Raw genomic sequence first — 17,894 nt, 5'->3', positions numbered from 1 at the left:
ATGACACATAATCTTATTACGGGGTACATTTATGCCTAATAATATCAAAATAACTTTATGGATGATTGAGTTACAGACCGGACAGGAACAAATCCCTGTTGAACTTTGACCTCCAAATGTAACCTTGACGTTTGAGCTAGGTGTCTAGGTTTTGCACAAGACATGTCGTCTCGTCATGGGGAACATTTATGCCAAGTTATATTAAAACCACACGAAATTGCGGACGGATGGACGGAATGACAGAATGACGGACGGACAGAAAAACGCATTCCTGTAGTCCAAGAAACTGGTTTTCAACCAGTAGTGGACTTATAACGTGCTTGATGCTTCATTAAGGTAACAAACATACTTTTCCAGTCTTCACAAGATTTTTCAAACACGGACGGGGAAGAGTGGGAGGGGTGGTAATCCTATAATTCCAGACGGACGGGGGGTAAAGCCTATAGTTCTAGACGGACGGGGTAAATCCTATAGTTCCAGACGGACGGAGGTTAAATCCTATAGTTCCAGACGGACGGGGTAAATCCTATAGTTCCAGACGGACGGGGTAAATCTTATAGTTCCAGACGGACGGGGACAAAGCCTATAGTTCCAGACGGACGGGGATAAATCCTATAATTCCAGATGGACGGGATAAATGCTATAGTTCCAGACGGACGCGGATAAGTCCTATAGTTCCAAACAGACGGGGACAAAGCTAATAGTTCCAGACGGACGGGAGTAAATCTTATAGTTCCAGTTGGACGGGTGAATCCTAAAGTTCCAGACGGACGGGGATAAAACCTGTAGTTCAAGACAAACGGGGGGTAAAACGGACGGATTAAATCCAATGATTCCAGACAGACGGGGGTAAATCCTATAATTCCAGATGGACGGGGTAAATCCTATAGTTCCAGACGAACGCGGATAAGTCCTATAGTTCCAGACGGACGGGGGCAAAGCCTATAGTTCCAGACGGACGGGAGTAAATCCTATTGTTCCAGTCGGACGGGGTAAATCCTAAAGTTCCAGACGGACGGAGATAAAACCTATAGTTCAAGACAAACGAGGGGTAAAACGAACGGATTAAATCCAATGATTCAAGACAGACGGGGGTAAAACCTATAGTTCCAGACGGACGGGGGTAAATCCTATAGCTCAAGACATATGGGGCTAAAATCTTTAGTTCCAGACGGACGGGGGCAAAGCCTATAGTTCCAGACGGACAGGGGAAGTAAATCCTATAGTCCCAGACGGACGGGGTAAATCCTGTAGTTCCAGATGGACGGGTTAAATCCTATAGTTCCAGATGGAGGGGGGTAAATACTATAATTCAAGACGGACGGGGGATAAAGCCTATAGTTCCAGACGGGCGGGGGGTAAGCCTATAGTTCAAGTAGGACGGGGAAGGAGGTTTAAAGCCTATAGTTCCAGACGGGCGGCGTAAATCCTATAATTCCAGACGATCGAAGGGTAAAGCCTATAGTTCCAGACAGCGGGGTAAATCCTATAGTTCCAGACGGACGGGGTGAATCCTAAAGTTCCAGACTGACGGGGATAAAACCTGTAGTTCAAGACAAACGGGGTGTTAAACGAACGGGTTAAATCCAATGATTCCATACGGACGGGGGTAAAGCCTATAGTTCCAGACGGACGGAGGTAAATCCTATAGCTCAAGACATATGGGGCTAAAACCTTTAGTTCACGACAGCGTAGTAAATCCTATAGTTCCAGACGGACGGAGGCAAAACCTATAGTTCCAGTCGGACGGGGGGGGGGGGGGTAAATCCTATAGTCTCAGACGGACGGGGTAAATCCTGTAGTTCCAGACAGAGGGGGGGGGGGGTAAATACTATAATTCCAGACGGACGGGGGATAAAGCCTATAGTTCCAGACGGACGGGGGGTAAGCCTATAGTTCCAGTAGAACGGGGAAGGGGGTTTAAAGCCTATAGTTCCAGACGGACGGGATAAATCCTATAGTTCTAGACGGACGGGGGTAATGATCCTATAGTTCCAGACGGACGGAGGTTAAATCCTATAGTTCCAGACGCACGGGGTAAATCCTATTATTCTAGACGGACGGGGGTAAATCCTATAGTTCCAGACGGACGGGGACAAAGCCTATAGTTCCAGATGGACGGGGGTAAATCCTATAATTCCAGACGGACGGGGTAAATCCTATAGTTCCAGACGAACGCGGATAAATCCTATAGTTCCAGACGGACGGGGGCAAAGCCTATAGTTCCAGGCGGACGAAGGATAAAGCCTATAGTTCCAGACGGACGGGGGGTAAGCCTATAGTTCCAGTAGAACGGGGGTTTAAAGCCTTTAGTTCCAGACGGACGGGGTAAATCCTATAGTTCTAGACGGACGGGGGTAATGGTCAGAGACCACCAATTCAAAAAAGTACAGGGAACTTACTGGGAATGAGGTAAGTGTATACCTGGGAATAAGGTAACGTCTGTGCGTTCTGATTGGTCAGTCATGTAAACAAACCCAGGAAGTGATTATTTTTTCAAAATTGATATTTTTTCACTGCATTTACAGTATTTTATTATACATTTTGACAAAATTTGCTACATTTTATGTGTATTGAAAAAAAGTTTTATCAAACGAATTTCTCCCGCCATGTCAATGATGTAAACAGGGGGTCATCTCATTCACACGAAAATTACTTAAATAAAGTATCACTATTCATATGTTTTTCGTCCGATATTTTGGTAGAACTAAGATAGTTCTTGAAAAACTTGTAATTAGATATACATGTTTCGATGTATGGAAGGCCGTACACGCCATAATGTTACAATGTAAGTCTATGGGAAAACAATTGGTGGTCTCTAACCTATAGTAGAGCTAAAACATGACTTTCGTCGTAAGCCATCACAGGTAATGTAAATGGCCACAAATCTGTTGTAAATGATGTAGAAAGACGTTTTCGTGCAAAAATAAGCGTGAAATTTGATTCTTTTTTGAATTGTGGCCTCTTTTTTTAACAGGTGTGCCCGTTTTTATCTGAGCTTTTGGGCCAAAAAGGATCATTTTTTTTCTCTGTAATGTTAAAGAGTGATCAAAATTATTGGACTTTATTTCTATTTTTTACGGAATGAATCGCATTTCAGCTTCAAAGTCAAATCAAATGCAGATAACTGAACTTTTCACGAAAACATGCAACCTGACGACAACAGGGACTGAGTATGGGCATATAAATCGACAGGGGGTGGCCTCAGTAAACTGTCCATATCTTTCTTAAAACTGAACATTTCTTGATGAAACTTTGTAAGACATTTGGTATTGGATCATGTTTCACAATATCACTGTAAAATTGGAAAACGTGATACGAAACATTCATCTATAGGTCAGAGACCACCAATTCAAAAAAGTACAGGGAACTTACTGGGAATGAGGTAAGTGTATACCTGGGAATAAGGTAACGTCTGTGCGTTCTGATTGGTCAGTCATGTAAACAAACCCAGGAAGTGATTATTTTTTCAAAATTGATATTTTTTCACTGCATTTACAGTATTTTATTATACATTTTGACAAAATTTGCTACATTTTATGTGTATTGAAAAAAAGTTTTATCAAACGAATTTCTCCCGCCATGTCAATGATGTAAACAGGGGGTCATCTCATTCACACGAAAATTACTTAAATAAAGTATCATTATTCATATGTTTTTCGTCCGATATTTTGGTAGAACTAAGATAGTTCTTGAAAAACTTGTAATTACATATACATGTTTCGATGTATGGAAGGCCGTACACGCCATAATGTTACAATGTAAGTCTATGGGAAAACAATTGGTGGTCTCTAACCTAATGATCCTATAGTTCCAGACGGACGGAGGTTAAATCCTATAGTTTCGGATGGACGGGGGTAAATCCTATAATTCCACACAGACAGGGTAAATCCTATAGTTCCAGACGGACGCGGATAAATCCTATAGTTCCAGACGTACGGGGGCAAAGCCTATAGTTCCAGACGGACGGGGGGTAACCCTATAGTTCCAGTAGAACGGGGAAGGGGGTTTAAAGCCTTTAGTTCCAGACGGACGGGGTAAATCCTATAGTTCTAGACGGACAGGGGTAATGATCCTATAGTTCCAGACGTACGGAGGTTAAATCCTATAGTTTCAGACGGACGGGGGTAAATCCTATAGTTCCACACGGACGGGGACAAAGCCTATAGTTCCAGACGGACGGGGCTAAATCCTATAATTCTAGACAGACTGGGTAATTCCTATAGTTCCAGACGGACGGGGGCAAAGCCTATAGTTCCAGACGGACCGTACTAAATCCTATAATTCCAGACGGACGAAGGGTAAAGCCTATAGTTCCAGACGGCGGGGTAAATCCTATAGTCCCAGACGGACGGGGTGAGTCCTAAAGTTCCAGGCGGACGGGGATAAAGCCTGTAGTTCAAGACAAATGGGGGTGGGGTGGTAAACGAACGGGTTAAATCCAATGATTCCAGACGCACGGGTTAAATCCTATTATTCTAGACGGACGGGGATAAATCCTATAGTTCCAGGCGGACGGGGACAAAGCCTATAACTCCAGACGGACGGGGGTAAATCCTATAATTCTAGACGGACGGGGGCAAAGCCTATAGTTTCAGACGGACAGGGTAAATCCTGTAGTTCCATACGGAGGTGGGGGGGGGGGTAATTACATGTACTATAATTCCAGACGGGCGGGGAATAAAGCCTATAGTTCCAGACGTACGGGGGGTAAGCCTATAGTTCCAGTAGAACGGGGAAGTGGGTTTAAAGCCTATAGTTCCATACGGACGGGATAAATCCTATAGTTCTAGACGGACGGGGGTAATGATACTATAGTTCCAAACGGACGGAGGTTAAATCCTATAGTTCCAGACGCACGGGGTAAATCCTATTATTCTATACGTACGGGGGTAAATCCTATAGTTCCAGACGGACGGGGACAAAGCCTATAGATCCAGACGGACGGGGGTAAATCCTATAATTCCACACGGACGGCGTAAATCCTATAGTTCCAGACGGACGCGGATAAATCCTATAGTTCCAGACGGACGGGGGCAAAGCCTATAGTTCCAGACGAACGAAGGATAAAGCCTATAGTTCCAGACGGACGGGAGGTAAGCCTATAGTTCCAGTAGAACGGGGAAGGGGGTTTAAAGCCTTTAGTTCCAGACGGACGGGGTAAATCCTATAGTTCTAGACGGACGGGGGTAATGATCCTATAGTTCCAGACGGACGGATGTTAAATCCTATAGTTCCAGGCGGACGGGGGTAAATCCTATAGTTCCAGACGGACGGGGACAAAGCCTATAGTTCCAGACGGACGGGGGTAAATCCTATAATTCTAGACAGACGGGGTAATTCCTATAGTTCCAGACGGACGGGGGCAAAGCCTATAGTTCCAGACGGACCGTAGTAAATCCTTTAATTCCAGACGGACGAAGGGTAAAGCCTATAGTTCCAGACAGCGGGGTAAATCCTATAGTTCCAGACGGACAGGGTGAGTCCTAAAATTCCAGACGGACGGGGATATAGCCTGTATTTCAAGACAAATGGGGGGTGGGGGGTAAAACGAACGGGTTAAATCCAATGATTGCAGACGCACGGGTTAAATCCTATTATTCTAGACGGAAGGGGATAAATCCTATAGTTCAAGGCGGACGGGGACAAAGCCTATAACTCCAGACGGACGGGGGTAAATCCTATAATTCTAGACGGACGGGGTAAATCCTATAGTTCCAGACGGACGAGGGCAAAGCCTATAGTTCCAGGCAGACGGGAGGAAATCCTATAATTCCAGACGGACGAAGGGTAAAGCCTATAGTTCCAGACAGCGGGGTAAATCCTATAGTTCCAGACGGACGAGGTGAGTCCTAAAGTTCAAGACGGACGGGGATAAAGCCTGTAGTTCAAGACAAACGGGGGGGGGGGGGTAAATCGAACGGGTTAAATCCAATGATTCCAGTCGGACGGGGGTAAAGCCTATAGTTCCAGACGTACGGGGGTAAATACTATAATTCTAGACAGTCGGGGTAAATCCTATAGTTCCAGACGGACGGGGGCAAAGTATCAGACGGACGGGAGTAAATCCTATAATTCCAGACGGACGAAGGGTAAAGCCTATAGTTCCAGACAGCGGGGTAAATCCTATAGTTCCAGACGGACGGGGTGAGTCCTAAAGTTCCAGACGGACGGTGATAAAGCCTGTAGTTCAAGACAAACGGGGGGTGGTAAAAGGAACGGGTTAAATCCAATGATTCCAGACGCACGGGGTAAATCCTATTATTCTAGACGGACGGGGATAAATCCTATAGTTCCAGGCGGACGGGGGTAAATCCTATTATTCTAGACGGACGGGGTAAACCCTATAGTTCCAGACGGACGAGGGCAAAGCCTATAGTTTCAGACGGACGGGAGTAAATCCTATTATTCCAAACGGACGAAGGGTAAAGCCTATAGTTGCAGACAGCGGGGTAAATCCTATAGTTCCAGACGGACGAGGTGAGTCCTAAAGTTCCAGACGGACGGGGATAAAGCCTGTATTTCAAGACAAACGGGGTTGGGTTGGGGAGGTGTAAAACGAACGGGTTAAATCCAATGATTCCAGACGGACGGGGGTAAAGCCTATAGTTCCAGACGGACAGGGGTAAATCCTTTAGCTCGAGACATATGGGGCTAAAAACTATAGCTCCAGACAGCGGGGTGAATCCTATAGTTCCAGACGGACGGGGGCAAAGCCTATAGTTCCAGACGGACGTGGGTAAATCCTATTATTCCAGACGGACGGGGTAAATCCTACACTTCCAGACGGACGGGGGTAAATCCTATAGTTCCAGACGGACGAGGGGTAAATCCTATAGATCCAGAGGGACGGGGTAAATCCTATAGTTCCAGACAGACAGGGACAAAGCCTATTGTTCCAGACGGACAGGGTAAATCCTATAATTCCAGACGGACGAGGGGTAAAGCCTATAGTTCCAGGCAGCGGGGTAAATCCTATAGTTCCAGACGGACGGGGTGAACCCTAAAGTTCCAGACGGACGGGGTGAAACTTAAAGTTCCAGACAAACAAGGGGTAAATCCAATGATTCTAGACGGATGGGGGTAAAGCCTATAGTTCCAGACGGAATGGGGTAAATCCTATAGCTCCAGACGGGGTGGGGTGGGGGTGGGGGCTAAATCCTATACTTCCAGACGACGGGGGATAAATCCTGCAGTTCCAAGTGTATATGATAAGGCTCGTAAAACCAAAACAAAGATGTTTTAATAGTTTTATTGAACAAGTAAATTTACAAACATTCATAACTAATACCTAAGTAATAAAATAAGCTCCCTTTCGGCATGCTGCTGAATAGCTGGCCGCATCTTGACCGCCTCCTCGTGGCCGGTGATTTAAACAAAGTGCTAATCCATATCTGAGAAAATGCCAAGAGGGACAAAAAGTGATATCCTGTCAAAGCATTAAGTCTTTATAAAGATGATATTAGCTGTTTGAAATGTTAATCAATAGAATATGATAGTAGAGATAGCAAAACATCAGCTATAACATCTTTTTTTTTTGAGTTTTAAACCGTATAAATTCAAACATGACAGTAATAAGATCTTGTCAACTGTTCAACCGGCGTACATGTTTTAACGAAATATTTACCTTACACATGTGAAAAGACATTCAAAAGATATATATCACAGACAAAATGAAATTTATATAGTAGAAATGATAACAAAAAATGGCCTAAAAACTGAAAGTCTCTAAATAGAGTAAACCACAAGTTTCCTTTCATCAAGAAGTATTGTTTTATCAAACTGCATGAAATATTTCACAATTTATTTATTATCAAAGAAAATATCTGACTTTAAAGAAAATACATTTTTCATTGAGGGTATGGGAAACTGCTGTTGACCACAAAAAAAAAGCATCATAAATTCTGTGAATGAAGCGGACCTATGGTTTACCGCAATTTATACAATGTTTCTTAATTAACAGTTTCTTAGCCATGCGAGTTTGCTATAAATTGTAAAGATGCATTTAACATGACAAATATTATCTTCCTTAGCCACGATTTTTGGGGTGTTTTCTAACATAAAATCTAGAGACTTTCTCACAATGCTGCGAACAATTTCTGGTATTGTCGCTGCATATGTAGTATTTACACGTATAAAATTTCAATAAAATTTCACTTTTTTGGAGGCTGATTTTTTTTCAGATATTTCAATTTTAACCCTCAAAATTGCTGCCAGTTTTTTTTCCAGGAATATTGCAAAAATTGGAAACTATACCTTTATTTTATTCAAGCGCTTGTAACAAAACTTGTTTAATAAAACTATAATTTTTAATGCACGGACAATGAATTTACAATGACAATAGTAAACAATGGAATATATTATTTTGTAATTATGCATTTCTGAAGTCCAGCCAATACAAAGAATAATTACAAAGGATGTTAGTATATACTTTTTAATTACAGTGACGTGTTTGAACCAAAAAAAAAAAAAATAATAATAATAATTTCATCTAGACTGAAAATATGTCAAATTTCCTGCTCAAGTAAGCTGCGCTTTATGTTTCTAAATACCCGTTTATATAAATATAAGTTATTTATGTTTAAACATTTTCAAATCCCAAATATTCATTTATCTATAAGGCACTTACTGGAAATGTTTATGAATTACTGGGTTCATCAAGTATATCGATATTTTCGTTGTCTCTGTTGCATACAAGTTAAATAAAATACAGTGTATGGGCATTTGTCCACTATACTGTATATAAATGAGTTTTCGATCTTCGAATTTCACTTCACGGTAATTCGCCCGTAAATTATTTATATTCTGAATAGTTTCTTGCACATCAAAGTATTTAATCAGCCTCCAATGCATATAGCGTTTCTATTTATCTGTAGTTTTTCATAAAAATAGTATTTTTAAGAACTAAATCTAAACTATAGGGCCTTAAAACAAAACAAAACAAAATAAAAACAACAACGAGATAATAAAAATGCCACGAGTTCTATGGGAACAGTCAAAAAAGTTAGTGGTGAAATTTGATTGGATTGGTTGGATTAAATAAAGAGCTCTTGCCTTTGGCCATTCAGTATCAGGGGTGAATGGAAAATCTGTTGCCCTTGGCCTTTCAGTATCGGGGGCGAAATGAAGAATTGTCACCCTTGGTATTTCAGTATCACGGGTGAAATGGAGAACTGTTGCCCTAAGCCTTCCAGTATCAGGGATGGAATGAAGAACTGTTACCCTTGGTCTTTCATATCAGAGATGAAATGAAGACCTGTTCTCCTAGGCCTTTCAGTATCAGGGATGAAATGAAGAACTGTTGCCCTTGGCCTTTCAATATCAGGGATGAAATGAAGACCTGTTCTCCTAGGCCTTTCAGCATCAGGGATGAAATGAAGAACTGTTGCCCTTGGCCTTTCAATATCAGGGATGAAATGAAGACCTGTTCTCCTAGGCCTTTCAGTATCAGGTATGAAATGAAGAACTGTTGCCCTTGGCCTTTCAATATCAGGGATGAAATGAAGACCTGTTCTCCTAGGCCTTTCAGCATCAGGGATGAAATGAAGAACTGTTGCCCTTGGCCTTTCAATATCAGGGATGAAATGAAGACCATTTGTCCTAGGCCTTTCAGTATCAGGGATGAAATGAAGAACTGTTGCCCTTGGTCTTTCAGTATCAGGGATGAAATGAAAAGCTGTTTTCCTAGGCCTTTCAATATCAGGGATGAAATGAAAAGCTGTTTGGGGCGAAGAGAAGAAATGTTGTCCTGGGTCTTTCAGCATCTGGCAACAGTTCTAAAGTCAAGAAAACATTTTTGACTGCTCCTAAAATACTCATGACTTAATTGTACGATGAATAAGCTTTAAAATAATACATGACTTTTTTCTCTTTAAAATGATCCATCATTATCGATAAATATTTACAATCATATGAAACTGATAACCAAACATAATCAAACATTGTTTTCCACTTTTTTTTTCAAAACTTCATTCTTAATGAAAACTTTAGAAATAAAGAAATCGGACTAATAAAATAATAGTTTTTTCTTCAATCTTTTACGCAGTGATATAGAAGCATTTCTAACATTTTTACTTTTCTTGATTTCCTGTTATTATATGTCCTATTATTGTATGTCCTAATATTGTATGTGTTTGTCAAATAAAAAGTATGATTTTGTAATATAGACAACAATTATACAACGGCTATCATAGTGAACAAGTGAATATATTTCCGTATCAACATATAATTCTTTCATAACGTATGCGGTTTCGCAATAATAAGCAAAATAGGTAAACCATTTTCTCTGGTCAGAAGAAAATTAACACCTGATATGTCACGAAAAATGTTCGAGTCTGCTATGTTAGTTGAATTATGTTCAATTACATATTTAATTATTAAATGCATTTTTCGAAACACATTGTCATAAGTACATTGTTATATTATGAAAATGCTGACATATAGAGTTCATTTAACACTGAAATGCGCTGTTGTACTGGTTATGTATAGGAATTGTACGCTTTTATTATCGTTCTCGTAACTTATGGCAAAATCGCATACGTGTACATGTATATATTAGTTTGCACATATATTTTGAAGTCTTTTGTTGTAATATCTCTCTTAATGCATACTCTTGAATATGTTGCTACCTTTGTTGTTTTATCAGGCGTCTGTATATATTCTGAGTTACATGCTATATTGCTAATTTTTGAGGCTTTCGTGATGTTTTCCACAGACTTCAGTTGATAAGCCACAATGACGATCGTTTTCAAGATGAAAATAAAACTAAGAACGTAAACACACCTTGTTAGAACAGTTAGATAAACAACAACAACAATAACAACAACAACTTTCAGTACGTAACTTCTGTAGCGAACTAGTTCCTAGTCTAGAAGTCTACAGTCATTACCTAATGTACATGATATGTTGTTTTAGTAAGTGTGTACCCTCAGAAGAATTCAGGGAAAAAAAAGTGGAAAAGAAACTCAACCACATAGAATAAAATCTTGAAGTTTTCTGAATAATAATGATTTGCAGGAAGTTCTGCATTTTCGAATTTTCTTAAAAAATAACCATGATGTTTTAAAGCGTTCCAAAGCATGATGATAAAATAAGTGATAAAATCATAATTTTGATAAACAATACTTTGGGTTTTAATGAAGCTTTTTACATTTATCACACTGCCAACCAGAACGCACAGATACATGTGCTTTATTCTAAGATACTTTGTCAATTATTGATTTAAGAGACACGGAAATTAGAATGTAGCCTCCACCATTTGGAATCATCTCTTGTGGACACTGTTATCATACATTATCTCATGAAAGATAACAACGCTGTTAGCTTTATTAATTAATACATGTGCTGTTTTTGTTCTTCATTTTCCGTGTCCGAAAACAGGCGTCATTTCTATGTTATCTGGTTATATGAAGTTAATTAGTAACTTCCTGTGGATAAAACTTGCAGAACACCTTAAGTGAAAATGATAATGATTACAGTAGCAGGTCACAATATTCAAATGGAATATAAAAAACCCATTTTATTTGCAATTAAAATTCTGGAAAAATATCGCAGTTGTAACGTAGGCTAACTCGCTTACTTATAAAGAATCACTCTTGTCAAATCCTATTTCCATATTATACATTTACATTATTTTAAATATTCTTGTATGAATATAATCGAAACTGAAAACCTGTTAAGTCCTGATAAAACTATTTGTATTTTACAGAAGAGTCCTACTTTACTATATGTATAAATCGAAGATGTAACAGAGATATGTTTCAATAATAATAATAATAATAATAATAATAATAATAAAAAACATTAATCATTCGTCATCAACTCGCTTCAGTTGTACAGTTATATAATCTTTCTCATGGTACGATCTTTATTTCACATATCTCGTATGGCTCAGTTGGGATTCCTTTGTAATACAGGAGGAGACTGACAGACGCGCAAGTTGTTTCATCAAAGCATGCGCACTTGTACGTGCATGACATAGGGGTCCCATCGAGCTGCTCCACCAAGACGCATTTTATCCAGAATCCACTGAAGTTACCCGTTGCTGCATTTTTTGGGTGCATCACCTTAAACAGGAAAAACTCATTTACAGCATATCAAAATAATATATTTTATGAATTTTTAATCTTCATGCACCTTCAATAAGACTGGAAACGTATATGCTTTACGTATTGACCTGTAAATTTTATATCGGGAGCATCACTGTAGTGATGTCCTTTAAATGTGTATTATTGCATTGAAAATGTCAAGTTATATTTTCCTTAATGAAGAAAACCAGTCATTTTTATGTTATTATAAACACTTTCACGCTTATGTAGTAGTAAGATTTTTATCTTTGCTGTCATTGGTCTTTTTTCTCTGAAAAATAGTGCGTTCTCCTAAATTCGTGCAATATGTACGCTGCACAATTCGTGCGAATTTTGCGATCTTTAATCATGTAAAAAATAAAGCAAATAAGAAAGTTAAAAGTTAACAAGCAATAATGAAAAAAAATGTTTACCTTTATTACTTGGTGTCCTCCTGCACAAGCTAATCCTTTCCCAATAAGTTGTACATTGAATGCTGATGTCGTACCTGTGTTCAGTACATGTGTGTCGATGTCCGTCCAGTAATACTGTACCGTCTCTGTGGTTGTTTGGGTAGGAAGTGCTTTGCAAGTGTTTTCATCACCATCTAGGACGTACATAACATTTTGCAACATTTCCTTTTTTGAGAATTCTTTACCATAGAAGTCAATATCTTCACCAACTGCAAATAGTGTTCAAGGTTTCGTTTAAAACTACAAGAAAATCTTGCAAATGACTATTTGCATGCAGGATAAATTAAATGTAAACTGAACTTTTATATATAGAGTACTTCATTTAAATTTCAATGTAATCATTTTCTTTGATAATATTCGTTTAAAATTGAATACAACTTGCACATTTAACTGATCAGTATGGCTGAAGATCACAATTGTATCTTTCAATAAAGATAAGAGTACATTTTGCAACAGTCCACTCTGTACAAGCAACTCATCTTTTCGGACTTTGGAATTACTTTAGTTTTATTTATTCCAGTAATAAGTAAGCTTGTAATAACCAATGACTAAGTTTGAGTATTTTTGTTTGTTCAACAAGTGATATTGTCACGACGGCTACTTAAATCCAAGTCTCTTTGAGATGATTCTCTATCTACATAGGCACTGACTTGGAAGCGTCTTCAAAATGGATGAAGGTTTTGAGATAGGGTGGAGAAATCTGGCATACTTATCCGAATTTTCCGAATGCAATGGGTTCATATATTCGGGATTATTTACCCTAAGACCTGTCTTTTCAACTAAAAACTGTTTTCCCAATGTAAATGATGTTATGATCCAAAAATTGGTGAAAGGGTAGCGGATGGGGCGGGAGATGGGGTGCATGAAGGCACACATATACTGGATTTGCCAATAAGGTGGAGGTGGATGGGTACCCCCGTGGGGTGCTGTTTGCACTACTGCTCCTAAGCCTATGCTTATGACTGATTGATAAGTTATGCTGTGACAGAGCTAGGGATTTCCCTTTAAGTAGGTAGATTTAAAAAAAAAAATGTGTAAACATTTTTAATGTATTTCAAGTTGACCTTAGACAAACAAGACAATAAAGTATGTCTTACAGTCACTTGCTTCAGGTTCAAAATCCGTGGTGCAGCCACTGTCTGCCATTTTCATGCGAACGTAACGAGCATAAAGTGGCCGGTCAGCAGTGAATACGCTTCCATTTGATGTGCCGGTTCCACTGTCCCACTAGAAAATTACAATGAATAAAGTAATAAAATGTGAGGCTTCGTCGAGCATTGACTATTTTTAATTTAAGAAGTATAATGAATTCAAAGTAGAAAGATACAAGTCTCTTCTTAACACATACGAACGTTTTCTGCTGAAGCATTGAAATTCATTCTTTCTTTACCTTTTATAGGCAAAGTTAATTCGACCTACGTCTTTTTGTACAAATCTTTACATGACTTCTTTCCACCCCACATAATAAAACATGACACAGATCATTCCTGCCGTATAGATTAGAAAAAATCTTTATAATCCAAGTCTATCTAACATTCATTTTTAAAACTCTTTTTCTGAAAAGAAATGTACAGAGACTATTTTGATTGTTTCAATGAAAAATTGAAATATAATGTGTCTTTCACCAAGAAAACATCAAATGCAGTAAATTTAAAATCTGGTGTTCACTAGTTTAAGAAAACAAACACATTCTCTTTTTTTTCGGCGACGCCGTCTAAATTCGTTTTCGTTTTCCTATGCCACGTGACTTCAGTTTGCCAATCAAACTACTTGATAACGCATTATAGATAATTTATAAAAACGGAAGATTTATGCAACACTCTGCCTGATTGGACGAGAGTGTCAATTTCTTTCACTCTGTTGACTGTGCTACGCTGAGTGAAATGTAGACAAAGCGTTTATCCTAAACGACGCTGCTCACAGTTTTAAAGCCAACTTTGGCTCAGTATATTTAGCAAGAATATTGATATATCTCAAAATAATAAGTAAGTTTAATAAATATGATAAAAACCTGTTCAAATACCAACATATATCAAATTAAAGAAAGAGCTGAATACGGTCTGCGTATCACATGAATAAGAGTGTGATAAGAGTCTTTTATGTAGAGAAGTGCTTTTTAAAAGATTTTCCTTGTTATAATTGAATTGTCGTCTGTATATGAAAAGGTTTCTTGCTTTTGTGACTTATTTAGTTTGCATATTAAAATGAGTACTTGTTTGCTTTGACATATTTGTTACAAATTATTTAACTGATTTGTTATATATGAATATTTTTTTTTTAGTATTGTATGCAAGTATTGAACTCAGTTGAAATCTGTTTCATTATATATATGCTATATAATAACTGAATCTCATTTTACACTGAAATGAAGGTACGTTGCATACAGTTTATCTATGTGATATAACTACGGTCAAACTTTGCTTATGCGGTCAAAATTTGCTTATGAAACAGAAATATTGAAATAATAACAATTGTATGTTTTGCTTGACCTTCACTTTTTATAGGTGTGACGTCATTGTCCAAAGATTCACGAATAGCGAATATGCATTTGTTAAAGCGGGATCAGTTGGCCTATTTTAGAAATAAATAAAAATAATAAATAAAAAAATCCTTCAATTGATTTTTTTCTCATGTATTCTAATCAAACTTGATTTGTAGCATCTTTATTAGGCCCGCAGCCAACTTTGTTGAGCTGGGACATTTGACCCGTTTTAGGGGCTGCTAAAGCTAAAACTAGAAATGCCTTTATACAGCGTCTCATGAACAGCTTGGTGGATCTTTGTCATACTTGGTCTGGAGCATCATTATAAGGTACTCTTCAAATTTATTTATATAGGAACTTGGGCCCTATTAGGGACCACTATAGCTAAAAGTAGATATGCCTTTCTTCGCATTAACCACTAAAATGTAATGGATTTTTATCAAACTCGATGTGTAACAATATCGTAAGGTCTCCTGCTATTTTGTTACAAATGGGAATAGGGACCAATTTAGCTAAAAATATACACGTTTAATGACCTCTTCTCATGAACCGCTTTATGAATCTTCATCGAACTACTGCTGTAATTATTCGTCTAAGGATATACGAAACAAAATTGCAACCCTACGAAACCTTTGCGAAAAATTAAAAGAGAACCATTTAAATTGTTAAAGTGCGGTGTTTAGTTTTGCAATTTGAAAAATGTTAGATGAAAGATGAATGTTAGATGAAAAATTTATAAACTTCTTTCCTTATTACAATTCGCCGACCATCATTTTTAAAGATATTTCTTGTTTAGATTTCTTTTTTAGATGGTTGTTATCTACATGTACCAGGTTCATCCGCGCAACGTCACGCGCATTAGACAACAACGTGCGCCAGACCTTGATATCATAAGGTTAACATTAGGACAAGGTTGAATATTCTTCGACATTATAAGACTTCTTTTAAAGGGCGGGACCATTAACCCTTAACCTGCTATATTTCTATAATGGACTGGTCCATCTTTCAATTTTGACAGTACCACTTACTACTCAAAGGGGTTTTCACTGAAAATTTACTGACTGAATAGCGAACAGTGCAGACCATGATCAGACTGCACGGATGTGCAGGCTGATCTTGGTCTGCACTGGTCGCAAAGGCAGAATCATCTGCCGCCAGCAGGCTAAGGGTTAAGGCCTGTCATCCCACCCTACACCTCATGAAAAATTTTCATCAGTGCCAAATTGTTTGGTAGAGCCAGAAATTCTGAAACTTAAAAAGATCAAGGTTTAAACAAATTCTACGTGGTAGATTATTTTAAAATTGGAACGTGCAAAACAATCTAAATCATATGTGGTGTTAAAACAATAGAAATGGTATCAAACTGGAGCTGAGACGCTACGATTTAATTCAAAGTATTTTTGTATTTTTATCCTGTTAATGACAACCATTGAATATTAGGATAGTATTATAAGTAGAATACAAAACACGTTACATGTTAGCGTATTTATCTTAACGTTTCAAGTAACCATGGCAACAGTGATGTTTTCGCTTCCGTAATGCCTGTATGGAATATGATATCATTCAATTAATTATGGATTTCTTAACTCGATTGTAGAATTTCAGTAAATGAAATATGGATTCAAAATAATAAACGAACATTTTTGATATCATAATATCTATTTTATAATGTCAATAAATAGGTTTAAATTGTGCAATAATACTATTTTGATTTTGATATCCCTACTTCGAATTTAGAATGTCATAAAATCAAACAAATTTTAAGTTCTCCTTAAATGACTTATTGATGTCGTTAAATGTGTTTTATGATACGCAAAATTATCTAGGAAATCACTCAGTTGAATTAAGGATATGTAAAAGTATTCCTATTAAGTTGATATCTATTTAATTTTATCTTAAAATCATATCAGTGAAGTCATTAATATATTATATTTTGAGATATCACAAATTACATTTAATGGAATATATTACGGATATCACTGAAAGAATACAAAATAATACATGAATGATAAAACAACACTCCATACCAAATTGCTTTTATAAGAGAAAATGCGTTACCATGGAAACACGAGCCCCGTTACATATATAATTTAATCTTATATTAGAAAGCTGGCGCGCACACAACTTCTACAAATAGCAATGAAACCGAAATACACTGAAAAATGTTAAATATCCGTCTTTTCCTCCTTCTTTCAATACAAAATACCTTTAGAGTGTCATGAACTTCAAACCTGGATAAATATTGTGCCCGAAGAGACAGAGATAAACGAACTTGGGATTGCACCAGCTAAAACATTACATGTCAAGATATACAATATATTGCTACTGCATTTAATTTGAATTTGCCCTGGTAGCAAGGTATACTACCTCCTTAAGTGTCTACTCTATATCATCAATTCATTTATAACAATTTATTTTATTATTGCATTCTGTTTCACATTTTTCCAGAGCTGTTTGTTATAGCATTGGCCCATTTGATGCAAATAAGCAAGAAATACCAACACCAGAGTAGACTTTTTAACTTCAGTGTAACAGAGTACCATTGCAGAAAATACTGTGGGACTATAAGCTTAAAGTGTTTGATGCATTCAAAATCGGGATTTTTTTTCTAGAAAATTGTTAAATGTTTGTTAATGTTCATATCAATATTGCTAATAAAGGTATTCCGTCATGCTTGACGGCGTAACGTCATTTACTCAGAAAACCTAGAATAATGCAAGGTAACCGTTATACGGGTTGTATAAATGTAACTGGGCATCTATCCAGTGTAACTGTCTTTCCCAACATTAATTTTGACAATAGAAAGCTTTTTATGTATAATAATTAAAGATAATAACTTGGGCAGTGTTGTAAGGACTATTTTGAAATTTAGCA

The 17,894-nt window shown here is 37.8% G+C and overlaps 2 protein-coding genes across 2 annotated transcripts in view; both read right to left on the bottom strand.

Moving 5' to 3' along the window:
- Positions 1 to 7,236: 7,236 nt before the first annotated feature.
- LOC123530133 (uncharacterized) overlaps positions 7,237 to 17,894 on the bottom strand; it is a 70,744-nt gene continuing 60,086 nt past the window's right edge. Inside the window, exons 12-14 of the mRNA XM_045310852.2 lie at positions 13,636 to 13,765; positions 12,500 to 12,747; positions 7,237 to 12,065 (exon numbers count right to left, since the gene is read on the bottom strand). Of these exons, the coding sequence (XP_045166787.2) occupies positions 11,853 to 12,065; positions 12,500 to 12,747; positions 13,636 to 13,765 (591 nt within the window). The 3' untranslated portion in view covers positions 7,237 to 11,852. The remainder of the gene's footprint in view (positions 12,066 to 12,499; positions 12,748 to 13,635; positions 13,766 to 17,894) is intronic.
- On the bottom strand, positions 9,219 to 9,764 carry LOC128547638 (uncharacterized). Its single transcript, XM_053520680.1, has one exon. The coding sequence runs from the start codon at positions 9,762 to 9,764 to the stop codon at positions 9,219 to 9,221; it is 546 nt and encodes a 181-aa protein (XP_053376655.1).

The sequence above is a fragment of the Mercenaria mercenaria genome, chromosome 13 (genome assembly GCF_021730395.1).
Source record: "Mercenaria mercenaria strain notata chromosome 13, MADL_Memer_1, whole genome shotgun sequence".
In the NCBI taxonomy this organism is placed as follows: domain Eukaryota; kingdom Metazoa; phylum Mollusca; class Bivalvia; order Venerida; family Veneridae; genus Mercenaria; species Mercenaria mercenaria.
Note: the sequence above shows the minus strand (reverse complement) of the source record. Positions and strands in the feature narration are given on the sequence as shown.